This window comes from Nelumbo nucifera, chromosome 1 (genome assembly GCF_055504915.1).
Source record: "Nelumbo nucifera cultivar China Antique chromosome 1, China Antique-T2T, whole genome shotgun sequence".
Classification (NCBI taxonomy): domain Eukaryota; kingdom Viridiplantae; phylum Streptophyta; class Magnoliopsida; order Proteales; family Nelumbonaceae; genus Nelumbo; species Nelumbo nucifera.
In genome coordinates, this window is record NC_142649.1 from 172010861 (window position 1) to 172035088 (window position 24228).

At 35.1% G+C, this 24228-nt stretch overlaps 2 protein-coding genes across 2 annotated transcripts; one reads left to right on the forward strand and one right to left on the reverse strand.

Annotated features, from left to right (window-relative positions):
• Positions 1-2594: 2594 nt before the first annotated feature.
• LOC109114643 (antifungal protein ginkbilobin-like protein) lies at positions 2595-3008 on the forward strand. Its single transcript, XM_019197619.1, has one exon. The coding sequence runs from the start codon at positions 2595-2597 to the stop codon at positions 3006-3008; it is 414 nt and encodes a 137-aa protein (XP_019053164.1).
• Positions 3009-4221: 1213 nt separating this feature from the next.
• ECR1 (E1 C-terminal related 1) lies at positions 4222-17529 on the reverse strand. The gene is made up of 9 exons (XM_010257615.3): positions 17097-17529; positions 16769-16932; positions 11893-12095; positions 10616-10848; positions 10472-10534; positions 10330-10386; positions 6925-7046; positions 5766-5883; positions 4222-4877 (listed from the first exon to the last, which is right to left on the reverse strand). The coding sequence occupies exons 1-9, from the start codon at positions 17199-17201 to the stop codon at positions 4590-4592; spliced, it is 1353 nt and encodes a 450-aa protein (XP_010255917.1). The 5' UTR covers positions 17202-17529; the 3' UTR covers positions 4222-4589.
• Positions 17530-24228: the final 6699 nt, after the last annotated feature.

Sequence of the window (24228 nt, forward strand, 5' to 3'; positions counted from 1 at the left end):
CAAACACAAGATAATGAAACCAAGGGTGATTCACCGGAGCCTGAGGAAAATGACTGCAATACACTGATACAGAAGTAGTCAGGTCATTTTGTGCATTGGTTGCTGGAGAATAAGACATTGCAGGGCAGTAGTTGCAAGCTATAAGTAGAAATTTCCATTCTTATATATAGTTCAAGGAACCAGCTAGAAGTTGATAGAAAAGGCTAGAAGTAAGTTAATGGACTTCTTAAGCTTTTCTCCTAATCAAGAAGAGGAAAGGAAAATCTCTTGGATCAGATAGAAAGAGGCAAGGCAGGGTGAATTTAAATTAATTTTGATGCACCAAGGACAGGTGATGGAACTGTGCCATCGGAGCAGTTGCAAGAGAAAGCAGTGGTAAGGTCGTTTGTTTTGTAACAAGAGACTAGTATGTTCCATCAACACAGCAGATGAAACATGGGTAGCCTTTAAAACGCATAAGAATGCAGCAAAATTTAGAGAAATATAGCCATTTATTGAAGCATGGGAAAACTTAATTATTTCTAATAAAATCCATTATTGTTCTGACTAATAAGATCATTCCCCCCTCCAATAGTCAATTGTAATATCTTCTCTCGTCTCATTAAATCCTAAATCTAAGTTTTTGTTTTTTGTCTTTTTAAATGCTATAAACTCTGACTGTTGACCAACTGATGGTGGCTCAATTGGTACTACCTGGCGCTGGTTGTAGCCAAAAACACATGATCCAATCTCAATGCCACCAAGGTTTTGGGGGGAGGAGTGTTATGGTTATGGTGTTGCACTACACAACAAACCCCATGGGGGACACAGGCATACCACCAACATAAAAATTAAAAAAAAAAAAAAATCTGACCATTACAATATGAGGACAATGGTCTCAAGTGCTCATGAAACAAAATTTAGTAATATGTAATATTTAAACTAGGAAAAGTTTTACCCAAGTTATAACTTTATTGGCAAATTCTTATTGAAGTTTTCCTGTAAAATTTTAAAAAGTTGGTTAAGATTGAAATGAAAAGCAATCTTTTGTGTTCTAAGTACATCAGAATCAGTGGATGCAGACAATCTTGAATACAATCATAATAAGCAAGATGCTTATAGTCTTACCCCTAACTCTAATATACTCTCTTGACATAAATTCCAATAAAAAGAGATTTTAATATTTCATAAGATAGACAAAATGAATGGTCTACCATAAATTAAATGATTAATTTACAGTACAATATACATGGTGGTATAATAATTTTTTCTTATAATAAATAGTAATTATTAGAATTAATAATTTCTATTTTATTTTGCCTATTGATTTTACTTCCCCGTATGATGCTATGATGTTATGACTCCATGCAAAACATCATAAAAATGATTTAACTTTTGACACAAATATGACTTGGGCACACCATGTCAGGGCAATTTTATATGAGCACACCATAGGTGATTTAATTTTATATTGCCACACCACATTTTGCATCCCCTTGTGTGCATAAGGTCATGGTGAAAACATGAAGAAGACTTCATTGTATGGGGCAGGGCCGCAAAGGGATGCTAGGTCGACTCAAATTTGATTCATTGATATTAGAAATTAAATAGGATTCTATATATTCAAGTGGCATCATATCTTTTCAAAAAAAGAATATCAAAATCTTGGTTATCAAATAGAATCATTCTTGTCTATCCACTCTAAAAAAAATGTATGACCTTCAAATGGTAGTTACCTCTACTCTCAAAAATGTTAGTGATGGATTGATAGTTACCTCCATTGAAAAAGAACACAAATGAAAAAATTAATTTCAAACGATGTAGTTCCATAGAATAAGCTATTGTTTACAAATAAAATTCGATTTAATCTATTAAAACTTAGTAAAAAATCTATATATCAAAAAAAAACTACCTAAATCTCCAATATAAATGATGCATGTCAAACAAAATTGATTAAAATACTAGCCCCCTACCTACTTACCTGGTACGGGATGGTCAATTGGTCATTCCCCGGTATTATAAAGAAGGGAATATTCCTGAGCATTATCCTGTACTTTGGCTTGAGTGACAATTTGGTCTCCAAACTTTAAAATGCGACAATTCAATATCCAAACTTTCAATATGTGACAATCCAGCACCTACCATTAATCAGCTGTTAAGTGACATTTGAAAAGTCAAAAATGCCATCTAATTCTCTTTATCAACCATCCAAACATTGACAATAAAATGGCTTATTAACAGACTGGTTAACAGTAGGTACTGGATTGTCACATTTTGAAAGTCCAGGTATTGGATTGTCACATTTTGAAAATTTGAGTACTGCATTGTCACGTTTTAAAGTTTGGGGACCAAATTATCACTCCAGCCAAAGTATATTTAAGGTACTGATCCGGAATTTTCACTATAAAAAAACATGTGTCCTTGAATAAATACCCAATAGAATAAAGAAGCAAGACAAGAAATAAAAAGAGGAACCAAAGACAAAACATTGCAATGAACAATTATTGAAGACTGACAGAAAGAAGCAAAAGAAACCAAGAACTTGTGAGTCCAAGGAGGCTTAGATGTTCTTTTTTTTGCCGAAGACATTACAGCAGGAGAGAAGGAAGAGAGGCATGGGTTCTCTTGTCAAGATGATGGTTGCTGTAATAGGTGTTTTGAATATATGCAGGAGCATCAGCATGGTCAGGAGTGAAGCAAACACAAACGTGACGACGATAGTGCTCTGCAATTCCGGTGTGTATGCCAAGAGCGATCCCTTTGCTGCCAGTCTAGCATACGTGTTGGCGGAGTTGGAGGCTGTCACGCCATCGAGAAGCGGCCATGACTACTACACCATCTCTCCCTATCCTAATGCTTTTGCTTATGGCCATGCTGCCTGTAAACCAACACTCTCCACCGCAGACTGCACCACCTGCCTCCAAGCCGCTGAGAAGGCTATCTTTAGTTCCTGTAACACCCGTATTGGTGCGCGCTCTGTCCTCCACGTTTGTACAATCAGATATGAACAATATCCCTTCACCGAGTAGTAGGGAATCAAAGGCTTCTCCAATACCTTCCCTCTTTCTTTCTTTTTTTTTTTTCTACCTTCCTTGCGGTTGTTGCGATTATTGTTGAAAAGATATGTGGCCTGTGAATGAATCTGTTATCCGTGTTACCACCGTTTTTTAGCTGGTTTTTATTCTTTTTCTTATTCGTTATTTTTTACGGTTTGCTATTTTCTGTCAGTGGTGTGCGAATGTTGTCCACTGCAGTGGTAAAATGAATCACAATATCCAGAATTTTCTACTTGTCTCGTAAGTGGTATAACCGTGAAGAAATCCACTCTCTGCGATTTTAGATGTTCGATATTCAATAGAGAGAACTTACCCTTTCGCATTAGTGTTTTCTCCGGAATAATCTTTACATCCTAGAGTACAGATACTGTTGTACTGATTGAAACGTTTCATTTAATGGAGCAGAGAACATAATTTCGACTTCTCTTTTGGGTTCAGAACCTGCCATAATTAATCTGTTTTTCAGTGAATTTGTAGCCCCAACTTGATCTTGTTGCCCTACCAGGGGCCATTACCTGGCGTAACGATAAAATCTCGGGCTGGTAAGAATGAAAAATGTGGGTCAAGTCCAAGAACGGCCAATTTGTATGAAAATAAATGTATCATGCGTGTTTTGCCACAACTATAGGACTATAAATATTTTTATAAGAGGAATAATGGAACTGATGTTTGAAATCATTTGCCCTAGTTGATTTAGGACAAATACAGTGCCTTCAAAAAGAAGGGGGTTTTTACTTTTCAGTCTACCACACAAATCTTAGCTCCACCATACAGTTTGGGTAGGTACCAGCTCAAAATTGATGCCAATACAAGGGTGGGCATTGATGTTTAGGTGAAGGTGTTTAAAATTTTGAATTGTTGTAGATTTGCTGTGGAATTCAGAATTCTAAGGTGGAGTACAGTATACTTATCCCAAAAAAGAATTGCCCCCTTTTAAGATAACAAAAGGATGGTGGCAAAGAACCACTTAACGTCGAGACACTCGTTATTTTGGGGCGATTGAAGAACAATCTAGCTTAAGGACAAGAAATCACACTCATTATGATGAAGTGAGAGAACTTACCAGTAAACTATGGCAAAGAACCTCGAGGAAAATAGAAAGAGAATCGAGTGAAAGCACCTATAAGTTGTGGCAAAAAAAAATCTCTTCAACAATAAAATCAAGGTATGCGTGGAAAGGCTACCCTTGACTAAATATATCCTTTATTAAGCAAAAAAGGTTTATCTTCAAGCAGTTCTATGCAAAATAATCCTTCAGTAAGCAAAAAAAGTTGCTTTTAAGCAGTTTATGCTAAAATTTCTCTCCCAATTCCCAGACAATAAAAATGTGGTCCTTCTAACATCTTGCACTCACTTTTAAGCAAGACTTTTTGACAACAAGCAGATTTTAAAACCGTTATAAGAAAGAAAAGAGAAATCCAAACTCACCTCCCACTTGCTGTATTAACTAAGATGACTTCCTTGAAAAGCACATCTTCTAGTTCCTTGCTGGGTGGAAACTTAGGATGCCTCAATTTCAAGTAAAATCAGGCACAGTGCCTTCTGGATGAAAAATCAAGAACCAGTGGCTGTATCCATATCTGTATCCCCATCAATTACCTTGAACAAAACACGTAATTTCCTAGTGCATGATGTCTTCTTGTCGTTTTTGGTGGCTGTACCACTGATATGGACAATGCCTTTCGGGATTTTACCCATGAGGTCAAAAAGAGGTACAGTTAAGTTTGATCGAGTCATCTCTTCCAAAACTGGAGGTGCTTGCATGTATAGATTCTCTCCACGGTATGTAACACTTGCTTTGGACATATGCAGCTTAGGGTATTCTTCAAGGAGTTCAATGAACTGTTTCCATAGAATCAAAATCAAGATAAGCATCAAATAAAGGAAAACCCAAGGTAAGCATTGAATTAAGGTTACCTGACCCGACATAGTATTTAATGAAATAATTTGTGAAGAACAACCTCTTTAGCCATAAGAACCCCAAAGTAAAGTAGGGTAAAAACAAGATAAGGAATAACTTTTCAGTTACAAGAACCAAATAATTGCATTTTTGCCTATGATTTTCTCAGTTCAGAAAAGAGAGTAAATGGAAGCATAGACTTATTACATGCCAAAGAGACTTAAACAGTAGCACTTTCATAACAAGGAACTTATCAACATGAAGAAGACTCGGTATTCTTTAATATGGTACGTTACTGTACTTATTGTCAATGCTATACTTTTATCCAGCAAAAAAAAAAACTTTCTTTTGGCAATTTAGCCAAAACCTAGTTATCATACAGTTTTTTGCTGCCAAACATTTATATATCATAAATATTAATTTTCATGGTTCCAGGACAAGGAGATGCCCAACAGACATGCATGCCTGTGCCCAATTTGCATAGGCTGATTATAAAAGACACAAATTTGAATATTGTAAATGAAATGCAAGGCAAGTATTTATTTTCCTCCAGCTAGATACAGCCTCAGAATCTTGATGATAGTAAACAAAAGTATTAAATTCACTAATCCAAGCCAGAATTGCATACAGCCTATACTATCTGGTGGACAATGCAAAGTTGATACTAAAATAACACTCATCTTGAGCAACTCAGGATGAAAACGAAAATTTTAATTTCCTACCTTGTTCAATCCAACCCCACAAAAAAAGAAACACCAAAATAGACATGCTGTATCTATGAACCAAGTCAATAATATGCTCAAGGAAAGATGCTACAGGAATACACAAACCTTCTGAAGGGTAGTTGTAGTGTCAAGCTCAAGAAGAACACCTGGACCACAGACAGGGCAATCTTTGTCCCTGACAAACTCAGTCACCTTGGTATGGAGGCCCTCAAGACCATTATACCTGCAATAATGCCAAATAGTTAGAATGCATGACATAAAAACACTGTTGTGCTATGTGCAGCATCAACCAAAAGGGGCTACTGTACATGAGTTCACATCTCCGCCCCATAATGCCCCACAGCACATCCCCGTCGTGTATTGGGAACATCTCCCGATGATAGTACCAGAATCGATGATGTCATCATCGGGAGATGTTCCCAATATACGGCAGGGATGTACTGTGGGGTGATGTGATACTATTATTATGTTCTCTTAAAAATTTGATGATTAAAAAATCAAGGTTAAATGAGCATTCACTTGGATGGTTTTTTCACTGTGAATACTTGTTTCCAAGTAGCACCTTGTATCATTTTTCCCCCACCCCCATCTTCTTTTGTTTCTTTTCCTTCTTCTTCATTGCTTCTTCTATGCAAAAGAGCAAATACCTTGTATCACAAAACTGTGATTTCCACAACATAACTATTTGTCAGCTAGAATATTGCAAAATGCTCTTTCAGGCCCTTTGGTCAAGATTCCTTTTTCTTGCGAATGGGAATGTACAATATCAATGCAACACATTTACAGTGAAGATAATTAAACAGAAATATGAGTTCAAACAGTAAGATGTAAGAAAACAACTATTTCAAATCCTCACATAACAAATAACTGACAAACTCAGGTCCTTCCAAACTAAGTGTTGTAACATCAGTGGTGCTCTTATTGTTGATGAGTGCACAAATCTGGTCCTTTTAATCCAGGGTTTTGTGTCCACAAAGCAGGTAATAAGCTGTTTATAAGTGATTGGCAATGAAATTTTGACTTGCAAAACACATAAATCAACAAGTAGTGAAATCCATTTCCTTCCAAATTTGGTGTTGTAAAATAAAGTGGTGACCTTACCATTGATGAGTGCAGTCATCTTTTTTCGTCATTTGTTAATCTAGGGTTTCATGTCAGAAAACAGGTACTAAGATATAAACAGCTCAATGATCTTCAGTGAAATGAGTGTTATTACTTGCATTCCTAGAAGATGAGCAGAAAAAGAAAAGGAAAAAAGACTCACGATAGATAATTGGATAGTGTTTTGCTACATGATGTTGCAATCTTCAAGGTTTCCAGTGCACATGCAGCTGATATAATTGCATTTGTAGAAGCAATAGCAGGAATAATATTCTTGACAACACCCTGCAAAGCATTTGGAGAGATATCTGATTATGTTTCAAATACAGAATGTAAACTATTCCATAAATACGAATAGGGTTCAATTGATACATTTACATTATTACAAAAAGCCATCACTCATTGTTGGTTCCAACCATATGGGGGGCCATGGAAGGGGTGGAATTGATATGGACCAAATCTTTGGCACTTCTTGCACAAAGTGGCCGTTCTCAGAACCCGTGTTCTCACTCGTCAGCCCAAGAATTTACATTGCACTAAAGAATGATCCCTAATCATGTGACTACAAACACAAAGAAATTGTGGAAGTGAAATCATCACTGACAATGGAGAGTATCTTAGAAGATACTCAACTAAACTAAACTCAACCTTAATCTCAACTATTTGGGATTGGCTACACAAACTCTGTTCCACCATTGTGCTCCATCAAGAGCCACGTTTTTGTCAATTTCGAAGTTCTTAAATCATTTCATTTCATAGCACTTCAGCTCACATTTCTTTGGTCATCTTATTGCACTTTTAAAGCCTTCTACTTCCACCAAGTTACTCCTCACTGGCCATCTTAATTGACTTTCCCATCATGTCAGCAATTGGGGCTACTCCTAAGTCATCTCAAATATACTTCCTTCTAATTTTATCCTTTCTAGTTGATCCACCCATCTCAGCTACACAAGCTTTTCTGGATGTGTTGCTTCTTGATTGACCAACACTCTTTTCCATATAACACTGCTGATCTTATGGTTGTCATGTAAAACTTTTATTTTAGTCTCATTGGCATACATTGGCCACATAAGACACTAGATGCACCTCTCTACTCCAACCACTCATTTGATTGCCCAACCCTTTGTAGATATGTTTTGAGAAGAATTTGCAACTGATGACCTGATGAAAAGGAAATTTCCAACTGAAACTAGTAGTCAATTTGAGTCAACTAATAGCCCTTTGACAGTAAAAAATATTGACACAATCAAGGTTCAAAATATTGATACGCCGGTAAGGGCGTATCAGGTGAATCAATACTGTGTTTTATTGCTTTTTCTTTATTTTTTTCGCAACCGGTTCAGGGGGGCGGTTTAGGGCTCCTCCACCCCCTGAACCGGTCAGACCCCTGATACACCCACTGTAGGGGCATATCGGAGGGGTCCCGGAACGATACGTATCGGCCGATACGTGTCGATACTTTGAACCTTGGACACAATGACACCTGAAAACAACAAAATGTTATGGAAGCTAAAACAAACAAGGATGCAACTTCGGCATGCCCAACCCAAAATTGCATAGGCTGGGGTTAGATTTTGGGATTTAGGCTAGGATTAGGCCTGGAACTTCAGGTTTTGCCATCAGGCAGGTCAGGCTTTGCCCAAATATCATGTAACCCAAACTAAAACTGAAGCCAACCCAGCCCAGCCTAGGCTCTACCCAATACAAACCTAGCTCCCTCCCTCCATGTATATTGCATATTTATATCCTATACAATATACAATATCAAAGGATAATCTCATCAAATGTGCAATTTGTTAAAATATAGCCCTATGCACTATACAAATATCCAATATATAAATATTGCTTGATTTTCCCTAAACTTCAACAAGGTTCATCAACAAGGATATGCTAGGGCATTCCCTTATTTGAAGATCCATAATTTAACAATGGATATGGCACTAACAGAATGGAATGGCAGAATAGAACTCGTGTAGCCAACCCCATGTAGTTGCAACAAGGCTTAGTTGGGTTGAGTTGTCTCATTGCATACCTAGTTAGTAGGAGATTAAAGTCTTATCTACAAGGTGTAGAGATGGAATAGTTGTACCAAATCTGGTGAGAAAGAGCTCTAGGCCCGAAGGTCTCTGCCCAAGCCTGGGCTAAATTTGTTAAATTAATGGCTCAGGCCAGGCTTGGGTTGGCCTTAAACTAGATCCAGCCTTATAATGCTCCAATATGGTAACTGACATGAAGGGCCTATTCGTTTCCTCTTAACTCTTATCTCTTAAGAGGAATCTTTTAACTTTAAGAGACGAATGGTTATTCGCTTCCTCTTATCTCTTATTTCTTAAAGTGCAATCATACAACTTTTGTTTTCCAATGATACCCCCAAAAAAACAAACAAAAACTCTCATATATGGGGTCAAAATGGATATTTGATAATTTTCAGAATTCAGAACAACATTCTCTGCATTCAAAATTCAAAGGAAAGAAAAGTTCACCAATACCAATATACCTCTTAATGTAATTATTGCACTTTCAGATGTCAGACTTCAGAGCAAACGAACATGCCCGAATACAACTCTACATTTCCTTAAGATCTCAGACAAGAATACAAGAAGTGGCTCCAATAGAAGATTAAATGAGAAAGTAGAATAAGATAGTTTGGTTACTTACAAAGAAGACCATCTAGAGACCAGTAAAAAGAAGTGACCTGTTACAAACTTAAGGGGTGAGAAGAGCTAGGGGCAGACCGAAAAGGATATGGGTTGAACTGTTGAAGTAGTAAGAAATTATTAAGTGCTCATAATTTAACAATGGATATAACACCAAACAGAACAGAATGGTGAAACAGGACTTATGTAGCTGACCCCATATAGTTGGGACAAGGATTTAAGTGCCACTGACAACGATGACTTCTATACCTAATTTTTTAAGATAAGGGGCAGTTTGATAACAGCTGAAGTGGTTGAACTGAATGACTTATTGTTTGTCTATTAGTGGATAGAATAATTAAATAATCAAACATTTGAGACTATGGTAATCAACCCAGCTTCAGTTTGGGCCGTTAAAGAAGCTCACAGAAAATGAAAAAAAAAAAACGTTATCACCCAATGTTGGTCCTAGCTATCTGGGGTCTTGGGAGGAGTGGACTGGATACAGTCCAAAGTTATTAAGTTGAGCAATTTCATCTGTTATCAAATGGGCCCTAAGTGTCATTTCACAATGCTTATATCTTGCCAATTTAATTGAACTTCTAACTTACAACAGATCTTCACAATGCTCAATCTTTTATACAATGAAAATCTGATCTGTTAAAACACACTATTCTACATTCTTGCAAATACATATGATACAAGTGTTATTGCTACCAAGTACACTCTAGAACAGTATCTAGTGTCCTATCAGGTAAATATTGTGTCCAACACTGGTATGCTACATGTGCAGGTATCCAGGTACCATAGGGCCAGCCTGCCCATGTTGCACCCCTAGTTTCAAGATGTAGTTAGAAATGTTTCGCTTTGGATAAATGGATCTTCCAGAAAGCTTTTGTACCTGAGGATTTTAAGAAAAGGCATGTGGATACCTGAGTTAGAGAATAGGTGACACCTGGAATTCCAAAAAGCTCAGCTCTTTTGACAGCCTGTGAAGAATATCAGAAAGTGTGAGTAAAACACCAGGAAAAAAATAAAACTTCCACAACAATATCACCTAATAAATGTAATAACCTCTGAGTAAACCCACTGCATATGTTCTGGGTCATCTGCATCAAAAGGTTTTCCGCCATGCACCTGCAAGTGATATATCTTAAAAAAACTGAAGGAAGACTCAAACTGCTAGAGAGAAAAACACAGAGAAGTATTGTGCATTACCTCATCCCATTTAATTAAGTGGGCATATTCAATACAATGAGCAGCTGTTCTAGGTGTTTCTGCCAGCGTGCATAGAGGAAACTTTACTTGAGGGGGGAAAAGCCAGATGGTACACTCAAAGCATGGTGTGACACCCGGCATTATAACCCTAGCATGGCCCTTAAAACCCTCGGTCCCACCATCTACCATGGGTTTGATAGTTTCTTCACACGGGTTGTCTTCAGCATCATATTCTAAATTTCCAAAAAACAAAAGAGCATACTACATAAAATCAATAACAAGATAGAGAAGCCAATGACAACTCTAGAATAATTGATACTGAATGCAACAAACATAGGAGACAAAGTAAAATTGATCAAAAACATATAAGTAAATAGGTGAAAAATAATTCAGCATAAACAAATCACACTCTAATGAATATTGAAAATATATCTTATATAAAAAAATAAAATACACAATAGTAGCAAAGATTACTTGGAGCATCCGTTCTCTCTCTTATTAATTCAAAGCAAGAATCCCTCACAAAAAGACATTAAATTCTAGAAATGAAAGAAGAACAAAAAAATTACTCATTGGCGGGGTGTTTTCTTTTTTTTTTTTTTTTTTTGAAAAGAGGCAAGGTAAAGTTTATTGTGATGAAAGGATAATCATACAAGAACAAGGGAAACTGCAAGCCAGTTCTCCCCCAAAGGATATGATCATAACTCCCACAGACTAACTGAGTTAAGCATCATAAACAAGTTCTGATTACAAAATTCGGGGATGATAGAAAGCCAGGAAGCAAATCTGGCCACAATACACTGGATTAACACCTCTGGTTCTTTCTTCTCTTTTCTGAAGACCCTGTCATTGACGGGGTATTTATAAGAAGGGGACTAGGGGAGAAAATGAAAATTTAACCATTTCACAAATCAAAATGCATTACAACAAAAAGCCATTCCACAGAGCTCATTATTATATCATCTATTTTTTGGAATACCGGTGCCCATGTTATTTATTTCTGCTATTATCACAATTCTTTTCTTTAATAAAAACCTTACTGTTAATTCATGAAGATACACACACTAAGACTTCATATGGATCCGCTAGAACATCAAATAAATGAATGGGCATAGAACAGAAGAAATTGATTTTAAGATAAAATAGAACTCAAGATCAGAAGAAATAGCACCAAAGATATTGGATTGAACAAAACTAACAAAACGGAGATAATTTTCATGTATAAATTGGAAAAGGAAATAGACTACTAACCAAAAGGGAAGTAAAAAGAAACCAACCTAGAAAACTACAAGCCACATCATTGATGTAGCTACGAGCCTCGATTGAATCAAGACCAAGGGCAATAATATTAAATTTATTATAAAACTCAAGATCTTTATCTTGGATGCGGCAAAAATGAGGCACAATGTCGACTCCACTAACTCTTTCCATGACACGATGAGCTGCCACTTCAGCCTTTGGCTTTCCAACATCTTGAAGCCTGCCATATAATTTCTATCATTAAAGGCACAAGTTGAAATGAAACACATGAGATAAACATGGAACAGAAACCCAGATATGCTAAATTGAAGAATATAGCTTAACAAAGGACGAGGTTTTGACTAACAATATCTAGGAGAAAACTAGCCAATATGGTTAAGGAAATGATAGCACTTAGCTGGAAATTTTGACATCTAAAGCATCAAAACAAACAAATATTATGGAAGCATTAGCATAGAAGCCAACCTTAGCCAAATAAGGAGTAGCATGAATATTAATGAAATTACCAGTACTTAAGATAATATTAATGTCATAGATTAGATTTGTTGCTCAAGAATATTGATAGATGGATATTTCTCCAGGATTTAAGCAACTTTGTTAATTGATGAAAAAGAATTTGTATCAACACAAGAAATATATGCTGCTCCTATAGGCAGCTAATGGTTCAGTACAATCCAAGAAGGATCAGAAGTACCATTTTGAGATCAGAATTGTAGCATCTTTAATTATTACTTGCATAAAAGAATAAATATAAAAAAAGAAGGAAAAGGAAGATGATAGGACAAAGATATAATCTCTTTGTTTCACTAGTTTTATAGAAAAAGAATGCCATTTTGCAAAGACAAGTATGCTTACATTCATAGATGGGGACAAAGACAAAGTTCGCAGAAAAATAAATAAATTAGTATCTAGCTCTTTAAGCAACCTCTAGTGGAAAATTTAGAAGAAAGGGAAGCTTCTAAAGAACCTATGCAACCTACGCTAGCCACCACTCACCGCCAATCTCTCCTTTTGATGATGGCCCTAATAAGATAGATATTGTGTTTACAGGCCAACATGCATAAGCCCATTGAAATAGCACTAAAGTCAACAGCTAGGATTATGCCCATGAACTGTGCTTGTAGGTTATCATGTGCTTGTAGGTTATCATGAGCTTCAAGGCCATCCTGCACATGCTAGTCTGCTGTTTGTCCATATTGCTATCAAGAGTACTTTCCCAATTCTTGAGCTCCAATGGGATGGTCAGACTAGTTTATAATAGAACCCCCCTTTCCATCTTGTATTATTTAATATTGTAGAGAACACTGATGTGGGCCCCACTGCAGTGGTCCCCACTGTGTTCGTAAGACAGCAGTGTAGTTATTTGTTTCAGTTATAGTAGTGTCAGTTTGAGTCAGTTTGTTAATTCAGTTGTTATTTATTTCAGCTTTTATTTACTTTATTTATTATGTAAGTACCAAGGGCAGATGTGTCCTTTCCATTATGTACTAAACATAACCTATAAATATTAAGAGAGTGGCGGCGGCAGATCTGTTAGAATCTGTCCCTCCTTTCAACAACTTGTGTTCTCTTGTTTCTCTTCTATTCTCTCTCCTTTCTCTCACCACTTTTCTTCTGTTTTGCAAACCTAAAACCTATTAGGATTCAAGACTGATTACTAAATTCTGCATTTTTAATTGCATAATAAAAAGGAAAAGAGAAGAAAGGAAACAAACCTTTTTGTTTCAATAATGTATTGCAAACAGACCTAATTCAACAAAACCTTATGTTCCTTATCCTAATCATATTGGTACGCAACAAAAACTCTGTTTTGCATTCCACTCTATCCAGGTTCATAGATTTATTAAATTGTGAGTTCTTGATCTTTTCTGACTACTTCAAAGTTCAAACTACGTCCCTTTTGGCCTTACCCTATTTCATCTATAACCCCTAGTTTACACCTTATCACTCCTTACCAGTGCAATAATTAGTTTTCTATGCACATAGCCAAACAATGTTTCTCTTACATTCCCAAAAATGCATCCATATTTAATCCTTCATTACTAGTCCTGCCCCTCATTTCCACAAACATTTTATCGGCACATTGCTTCTTGTTTGCATAACAGTCAACTCCATACAGATATTCTAGCATTGTAGCAGCCATCTTGTAAATTCACCCTTCGCATTTTATGGACACAGTGCTTCTAGCCTTATTAGCGTCTTTCTTGTAAAATTAACCATTCAATCTGATTGCCTGTTCCATCGTTTCTTTCCTTCCAAGCCTACATCAACATTATCCCAACATTGGAGACATTAGAATTTTATCCAAGTGTCCAATCCAATAGGAACAACCATAGTAGAAGTAGGGACAAGAGAACACCATATGGATGGAGACAGGAAATTAGGCTTCAACCACAAATCACAATGGCCTTGAGAAACAACTGATCCATGTACTCCCCACTTGAGGATCCTTGGCCACATTCTCCAGTCTCAACAAATTTGAATGAAGATACCTTAGTTGAGACAAGAGAGATACTAGTGAATTTACTCACCAATCATCAAGAGGGTCACAGACAGGTTGATTCCATAACTGCTTGGGCATAAAGAATCTTATAGTAGCCTTGGATAAGCGCCTTTTAGTTGGTTCCAAACTTACAATATGAAACAAGCTTTAGAAGTCAAGAGATAAAGGAGAAGACTCACACTAGATATCTTCAAAAATTGGGCACTCATTGCTTGGAACAAAGTCGGATTTTGGAACCCATTAAATGGTTTGCCTTTTACCCTTCCACCAAGTACCAAACCTTCCTTCACCTCACTGTTATCATAATGTCAGTTCCAGTCCCATATTTTTCTTGAATGACCAATCCTTCATAATTTCCCATTCTCCTACCAAATTCCAAAGCCATTTAAGAAGAAGTGCCCAGGTCATTACCCTAAGTAATCTAACCTTGGAATCTCAACCAATCATCCTCAGCTCAATTGAGTCAATTCCACAGAAAGTCAACTTTTTCTTTCCAATGTCTCCTACAGATGCTGCAATTTTGGAGTAAAAATAGAATATGGGAAGACTAGATCAGGAAATTCTTATTAATATTGCTTACTTCCGCTGGAAGAGTTTTTTTTTTTTATTTGAACAAGTTCAGCAATTCAAAAATAAGGGGAGAAAACAAATCAATCAGCACTTTCTAAAACGATTCAAACATCACAATAACATTACAAACAGAACCCCAATACATGGTTGGGGCTTGGGAATGTAAGAAACATGAGAGCATTGTTAAAACTAACAAACATTGTAGTGGCTACATATCTGGTAATTCAATACGGCCAACTACTCAATTCAAAGATAATAGATACAACTTAAATGTGTTCTTGAACTCTGATAATCCAATATATCACCAAATGATATAATAACAATTTTCACTTGAACTGTGAATTCCATATCTATCATCATATAAAAAATAAAGAAATGAAAAGAAAAATAGATTGAGATTTTAGTGATATAAGCACCATGTCCACATCCTACTTTCAGTCAGGAAAGTACTAAGGCACATTTTGCTAACATTTCACCAATAACATCATGGCTAGGTCACACCAACACACTTTTAATGTTGACTATATTGCCTCAAAAATGAATAAAGTAAATGCAAAAAATATTTGCAAGATAAAAAAATGAATCAAACAAACAAATTTAAAGAGATTTATCTTGTTGCACTAGATGGTTCAAAAGTACCAAATTTGCATCACCATCAAGTGATTTATTTAAAAGCTTTAGTTTGTAGAAACAAATTAATCCAACAATGGCAGAAACATATTATTTTCTAAGCCCCGCTACCAGTGGGTGGCTCAACCTCTTGCCTCATCAACTTGGTAAACTTGAAACCAATACCGGAAGTTTGATCCTCATAAAAAGCAGAGACAACTCATTGTCATATTCGAGTTCTTTTTGTTCACTTTAATTCTTTTTGGATAGAGAACTAATCATCATTTCTTTTCTTTTTCTTTTTTGGAGATGATACAGAATAATTGTATTAAGTCATTAGAATGTGTGTGTGTGTTTCTGCCAATCAAAAAGAGAGTGCGCATGCCTGTGTGTGTGTGTGTGTGTGTGTGAGAGAGAGAGAGAGAGAGAGTGCACAACTGTATTCAGGTGATCATGATTATTGGATTTCTTCTTTTGGGTTAGTAGAGTCTATTGTTAGCTTTTTTCCTAACTTATTCATAGATTTGAAGAATTATATTTCTTCTTCCACAAGATTTCTGGTATACACATTACCAACCAAAACAAACAGAGAATATCACAAACTTGGTCAGAGGGGAGACCATCTAAAATCTTGACACCTGAAAGCACAGCTAAACGAAGTATACAGAGAAGTTAATTTTTCAAAGATCTAATGCAATGATAGAAGATTCAGATGAGGCATTGAACTCTTGAAGTTTGACCAAAGGGTTTTGCCAGAGGGAAGAGCATTGCATATGCAATCCTGGATACAGTCATAATTCTTATGAGCAGCATTTCAGCCAAGAGGCATGAGCAATATCTTAATACATTAATATGGCATGACAGCGAGCAAAATTAACTGAGTTATTATAATATTTCCACATTACTTTGGGATCTCGTTACCCACTTGACCAATGGCGAAATATAAAGGCTTACCGATCAATATATTAATGACTCAATTCCCTGTTTTGTTTTTATTCAGAACATTTAACAGCGAACACCTAAATTAGTTCTGTTTTTTTTTTTTATCAGTAGTTCTGTTTTTTTCTATCAACACTACAGCACTAGTATTGCAGAGCTCACATCTGAATAAGGAAAAAAGTATATAACTATCCAAAAAATGAACAAAATAGTTGATTCTAACAACAGAAAATTCTAAACAAGTTTGGTACTGAACTGTGAAGAAAAAACACCTGAATAGGAATTGACGATTTAGGTTGGAAACCTCAATTCGGTCCATGTCTATGACTTCAAGGTTTCGAAAACCCATCAAAGCCAAGTCTTTAAGCAGTTCGCAGCCCAGCCCGCCTGCGCCAACAACTAAGACCTTCGCATATTCTTGAAGATCGTCTCTTAACTGCCACGTGAACCAAAAAACCCAAAACCATACACACAGAGAAATACCAGTTTATTCCCAAAAGAACCGTCCATTCTCTCATGCAAAAAATGAACACCACCTGTTTGTGGAAATGCGTATTGTTCTGATAATGTTGAACACCTACTGAGCGATAGGTTACACACCTCGGTGCCTGGGTCGAAGTTCGGACCGACAAGGTTGCCGGGCCTCAAGAGGAGTTTGTCAAGGTCCCTCCATCTGCTGCTCGCTTGCGACACAGGGTCGGCCATCGCAACCCCTGCTGTTCTTGCTGACGGGCCAAATAAACAAGAACACCCGGCTTTACCGGTGGAGAGATGCAAGCCAATCAGGAGTTCTTAGCTTCACTTCCACGCTTTGGAGATAGGTGTAGTGTGTAGACCCCGAGAAGGTGCCGGCAGGCTCGTTAGTAAGGTCTCTGGCTGGTTGTGGCAGATGCTTGGAATCGCCTTCACCAGGGTCTGGAGACCGGACCGGATTATAGGTTTACGGGACGGTCTACGGTCTGTGTAGCCCCACGAACCAAAAACAGACCCCCGTGTCTCCGACCGGCAGACCCAAAGGCGCAAACAATCTATATTATTGTTATTATTTATACTATATATAAAAGTGTAAATGATGGGTAGAATTTTTTTTATTAAAATTATAATTTTTTTTATTTAAGAAAGGGTATAAAAGTTATTTAATATAGTTTTAATACCACCTTTAATGGCTATTATAATGGTCATATTTGTGTATTTAATCCATCTCTAAATGTACGGGGTTGAAATTGTAACTTCAATTATTACTTTCTACCTCATTTATTAAGTCTTATACTTAAGGTATTAAAACCCATTTTCTCTTATTAAAATCTTATATTTATAAATTATTTTTCACTAATAAATGCACTAATTAGATTTAGGGTAAATTACAAAGACCCCCCTATACTATGGGGTTTGTGACAAAGACCCCTCTGTACTTTATTTTGCGACAAAGACCCTCTTTGTACTATGTCCATGAGACAAAGACCCCCTTCCGTTAAAATCCGCCACTACAATATTTTTTAATCCCCATACTACCCTTGTAACATTGTTCATCTTCCTCAACCTCAGGAACAGCAGTGGTGGTAGTTGTTGCAGCAGCGGCAGACTTCGGAACCTCCCTCTCTCTCTCTCTCTCCCCCGATGATGAAGCGTGAGTCCGGGCAATCACGGAAATCGTGAACGGCATGGCGGAGCACTCGCACAAAGGAGATAACATGAATTACACAAATTGATGTAAGGACGGCAGGCCCCAAAAAAAATATCCATTGAGTATTAACCGGTTCAAGCCAAAACTCAGTTCTCTAAGTATATGTCAGTGCATTTAGAAGCTGGAGAGTGGAGGCTGGCAAAATCTATTCATTGTGTTTATGCAAGAAGCAATGAATCGTACACAGCATGCAATGCTAGAACAGTTCGAACTCCAGATGTCCTCCTGTAGACTTGAACTCCAAACGTTTACTCTCCTGGGAAAGCATAAATGGAACTTCAAGATCACAAAACTTTGGTAGCTCCGGTGGGATGGCAAACCGGATTAATGCCCAATTTAGGCCCTCAAAGAATGGATGTTGCTTAATCTCTGCCACCCCTCTCTCTAACCCCAACTGATTCTCTAGATCCTTTACCAACAGTCCTCTGATCAGATCTTTTGCTTGAAAACTGACCATTGGGCTTTTAAGAAACTTGAGGCTCTATATCACCACATTTGCTAAGGTCTCCTAATTTCACAAGCCCTTGAAGGGTGTTTTACCAAATAAGAGCTCGTAAAGAAAGATCCCAAATGTCCACCAATCCACAACACTCCCATGACCCTCTAGCTCCTTTGATGATCTCAGGAGCTAAGTACTCATAGGTGAGTGGTCCAAACAAAGGAGTTGGACTGGGCAGTGGTTGGCTCTGCCACAAGCAGCCTCGATGAAAAGCATGAAACCTGCACCTAGGATGGTTGGAGACAGAAAGGATCTATACAAGGGGATTCTGCACATGGACCTAAAAAGTTTTTTATGGGCTCCATGATTGATGGCGAGGATGTAAGAAGAGTAGGATTCACTGCACATCTCAATGACAAATCGAAATTTGAGAGCATGATATGACCATCTTCTCGAACCAGAATGTTTTCTAGTTTAAGATCTCGGTATATAACCCCAAGCATGTGTAGATACTCCAATGCAAGGAGAACTTCGACAACATAGAACCTATAGAAATCATCAAGGAGAATTAGTTTCGACAACATAGAAGCTACGGATTTGAGGGCGTTCAGATCAACGTTCTCTCCTATGCGCGAAAGAGAGGGAGGACTTCCGAAGTCTGCCGTCGCTGCTATTCGTGAGGTCGGGGAAGATGAACAGTGTTACAAGGGTGGTATGGGGATTAAAAAATATTGCAAAGGCAGATTTTAACAGAAGTCTAACGAAAGGGGGTCTTTGTCTCATGGACATAGTACAAGGAGGGTCTTTGTCACAAAACAAAGTAGGGTCTTTGTAATTTACCCTTAGATTTATGTCAATATTTTTAACAATATAAACCCATATTTTAAAACTCACTCAAAAACAAAATCATTCTTTGTCCAAGTGGTGACTAAATAATTCAACCATCCAAATCAAATTGATCAACATATGAAGTCATAGTTAGATAATAAAATTTTTAAAATATAAATTTACAAAAAAATGTAAAAAAATAGACACACGTATGATATTTTTATTAATCAAATTAGAAAATTAAAATAAGTGTAATAAACAAGAATTATTTTTATTCATAATAAAAATGAAATGCATAATTTAGAATTGATCAAAAATAAAATATAAAAATTAATAATAAAAAGTTCAACTTTTGGGTCAAATGTGTTAACCTTTAATGTCATAAATAAATAATAAAAATAAAATAAAATAAATACAAAAATGAAAAAATACATAAACTTTGCAAAAAAAAACATTTAGGCACATGTATAATATCATGTATTTATCGTATTAAACAAAAAGTAAATGTGACATATTAGAATTATTTTTACATACAAAAATATAAAAAAGATTATAGAAAAATGTGAACACATCTATAATTCTATATTTATACTACTATTAAAAATATGAATAAGATTGTGCAAAATTTCTTTTGACTAAAATCAAGGTTTTAAAAACTAACCCAGAAACGGAACCACTTTGGCTTTTGATTTCTGGTTGAGGCATTCAACCGTCCAGTTTGAGCGGGTCAAGTCGTGGCTATCTCCATGTTCATCATCATCGCTACTACAACACTGTTTGCCCTCTTCTTACATCTCTCTAAATCTCTCTCAAATCGCAGATCATTTGCTTCATTGGTGATTTGGTGTATCTCGGATTTTAATATAAGATCGGTGTTTAATTTCCCACCTCTTGCATCAATTTTTTGATTTCTTCATTGGAGTTGCATTTTTTTTATTGTTACAACTTTAAAATAATCATAGAAATGAGAAAACTCAAAATCAAAATAGAAAAATTAAAAACCTTTGCTAATTTTCGTCATCATAAATAATTTAACAAGATTGTGAGATATGAAATTTTTTTTTTTCATTTCTTTATTTTCTAAATTCTATTTTAAAATAAATAAAAAATTGGAATTAGTTTGAAAGCAACACGAGAACCGTTAACCGGGTAGAACATTTTAACGGTTAAACTGTTCGGGTCAACAATTCTCTAACCATTTCAACAGCTTTTTGTAAAATAGCGGTTCAGGGCCAAAACGACATCGGTGACTTGACTGGTTCCCTAGCCAAAATGGTTCGATCGTTCAATCTGGTCCATTTTTTTTAAAGTAATGAGTAAAATACTCATTTTTGAATTTAGTCCCTATTTAATTGTAAGGTTTAAATTGTAAATTGAAATCCTATTTTTGGCCTCATTCCCTCTATTTAAATCTTACATTTTTTTTGACAAATGAACAAAAGAAAAAACAAAAAACAAAATGATAAAACACTACAAAAAGAAGAGTTTAGCTAGGCGGGTAGGTATGTCAATGATATTTGAAACTTCACAATTCGATATGATTATCATATATTTGGATGAGGTGTTTATGTAATAAGATTTGATTTTTGAAATATGCATCTAAATAATAATACAAAATATAAAAAATAAAAATACATAAAATTTATAGAAAACTTTTAATATATTACTACTATAATTATCATAATCTAGAATCGCCATGTGCAAAGTACATGCACACTTACTAGTTATATATAAAAGTGTGAATGAAGTGTGTAAATTTTTTGGACTAAAATTACCCTCTATTTCCCTATTTGAGAAAGGGTATAAAAGTCATTTTATTATAGCTTTAATGCCAAGTTTAATGACTACTAAAATGGTTATATTTGTGTATTTAATTTGTCTCTAAATATGGGTTGAAAATATAACTTCAATTATTACTTTCCACCTCATTTAATCCCCTATCATTAAGTCTCACACTTAAGGTATTAAATCCCATTTTCTCTTATTAAGTTCTATATTTTTATGTTATTTTTACTAATAAATGCTACTAATTAGATCTATGTCAATATTTTTCAACAATATAAACCCATATATTTTGAAAATCACTCAAAAACAAAACAATTCTTTATCCAAGTGGTGGCTAACAAATTCAACCATCCGAATCAAATTGATCAACCTATGAAGTCATAGTTAGGTAATAAAATTTTCAAAATAGAAATAAATATAAAAAAATTATAAAAATGTAGAAAAAATTAGACACATTTTATGATATTTTTTAATCAAATTAAAAAAAAGTGTACTAAACAAGAATTATTTTTATTGATATTGAAAATGAAACCATAATTTAGAACTGACAAAAAATGAAATATAAAAATTAATAATAAATAATTCAACTTTTGGGTTAAATGTGTTAACCTTTAATGCCATAAATAAATAATAAAAATTAATAAAATCTAAAAAATACAAAATGAAAAAAATACATAAATTTTGCAAAAAAAAAAGCATTCAGGCACATGTACATTATCATATATTTATCATACTAAACAAATTGTAAGTGTAACATATCAAAATTATTTGTACATAGAAAATACAAAAAAAAAATATAGAAAAAATTGAATGCATCTATAATTCTATATTTACACTACTATTAAAAATGTGAATAAGATTGTGGAACACTTTAGCTTATGGTTTCTAGGTCAACGATTCAACTGTCCAATTTGAGTGGGTCAAACTGGTAAAATATAAAGTATAATGTAACTTTTTATTTTGACAGTTAGATTAGGATTATGTTAAAGTTTACCGCATGGTTTTGAAAACCAGACTAGACCGAAAAAAATTGGAAACCGGTTCCCTTTCACCCTAAAACCACTTTTTGACCAAAACCCTTGATTTGGTCAGCGACCTACTAACCTAGGCTGTCGAACTATCGACCTAGAAATGGTTTTGGCCTTTTTATTTTTTTATTTTATTTTTGTTTTTTATGTCAAAATGGGACATCCATTCAAATTGGACGATCGAATCGTTTGACCCGAGAATTGGTCCAAAACATAGTTCCCTGTCTGATCGGTTTTAAAAACATTAGTCCACTGTATATACATTATTATGAGAGGGGAGTGTGAAACTTTGAGAACGAGGCGACTAGTTATAACTTATAAAGTGAGAAAAAAGAAAGAGAAGAAGAAGAAGAAAAAGAAGAAGGAACCACAACCAACGACTATCTCCATGTTCATCATCATCGCCGCTACAACATCGTTTGCCCTCTTCTTACATCTCTCTAAATTTCTCTCAAATCTCAAATCGTTTGCTTCATTTGTATCTTAGATTTCTAATATAAGATCGATGTTTAATCTTTTAGCTCTTACATTGGTTTTTCGATTTATTCATTGGAGTTTTTTTTTTTGTGTGTGTGTGTGTGTGTAGTTAAAACTTTAAAAGAAGGGCTTTGAAAAGAATCACATAAATGAGAAAACTCAAAATCAAAATGGAAAAACTAAAAATCCTAACTAATTTTGGCCATTCAAAATAATCAAACAAGATTATGAGATATGAAGGTTTCTTTATTCATTTTTTTTTTATTTTCTAATTTCTATTTTAAAATAAATAAAAAAATTTGGAATTAGTTTGAAAGCAACCCGAGAACCTTTAACAAGGTCAAACATTTTAACAGTTAAATTGCCTAGGTCAAAGGTTTTCTAATGATCTCAACGTTTATTTTATTTTATTTTTATTTTTGTAAAATAACAGTTCAAGGCCAAAATGGAATGGTGACCTAACCAATTCCTAAGCCAAACGGTCCAACTGTCCAGTCTAGTCCAATATTTAAAACATTTAACTAAAATACTCATTTTTGAATTTATTCCCTATTTAATTATGTAAAATTTAAATTACAAAAACTACTACTTTTCACATCAAATTCCTTCTATTTAAATCTTACACTTTTTTGATAAATAAATAAAAGAAAAAAGGTACATCAAAAAGATAAAACACTAAAAAAAGAAGTCTAGCCAAGCAAATAGGCCTCTCAATGATATTTGAAACTTTACAATTCAATTTGATTATCACATATTTGGATGAGGTGTTTATGTGGTCAAATTTGGATTTTACAATCTACATTTGATTAATAATAAAATGCAAAATATATATATATATATATATATATATATATATATATATATATATATATATATATATATATATATATAAAACCTTCTTTCTGTCATTGACAAAGATGAAAAACGTTAAACTGATGAATAATTTTTTCTAAATACCTATTTTACCCTTTTACAAATTAATTTGCTTTTATTTTTACTAAAATACCCCTATCGAGATATTATACCTCTTTACCCTCTTTTATTATCCCAATTTCTAATTTTCCAGTTTGAAGAGGAGAAACACGGGAGGAACGAACGCAAGAACGAATGCACAAGGATTTCGTTTTTTTCTTTGCCAACTTGTTCTTCCTCTTTCAGACGTATTCAACCAAGTGAGTGAACATAGCACAAACTAATTTCTTATTTTTAACATTATTGCTCTGTTTTAACAGTATTTTAATGCACACGGGATTTAGTCATTATTTTAATAGTATTGCTCTGTTTTCATACATATTCAGCCAGATGGTTTCTCTCTTTTCATTCAAATTCTCAATAGTATTATTTTTGTAGAATTTTAATAGTATTGCTCTGTTTGGAGATTCATTAAATGAGTCACTCGATTGATTAGTCTTGGATTTCTATAGAATTTTAGGGATCTAGAAAGAGGTCAATTGGTTGTGACTGGTCTTTGATTCACTTTTTGAACTAAAA

Bases quoted from the DNA above. Each gene is read 5' to 3' on its own strand.
- LOC109114643 (XM_019197619.1), top strand. From the start codon at position 2,595: ATGGGTTCTCTTGTCAAGATGATGGTTGCTGTAATAGGTGTTTTGAAT.
- ECR1 (XM_010257615.3), bottom strand. From the start codon at position 17,201: ATGGCCGACCCTGTGTCGCAAGCGAGCAGCAGATGGAGGGACCTTGAC. The intron at 10,535-10,615 runs GTAATGCACAAT...TATCACTTGCAG, and splicing joins ACTTAATTAAATGGGATGAG to GTGCATGGCGGAAAACCTTT. The intron at 5,884-6,924 runs GTGAGTCTTTTT...GCATTATTGCAG, and splicing joins ACACTATCCAATTATCTATC to GTATAATGGTCTTGAGGGCC.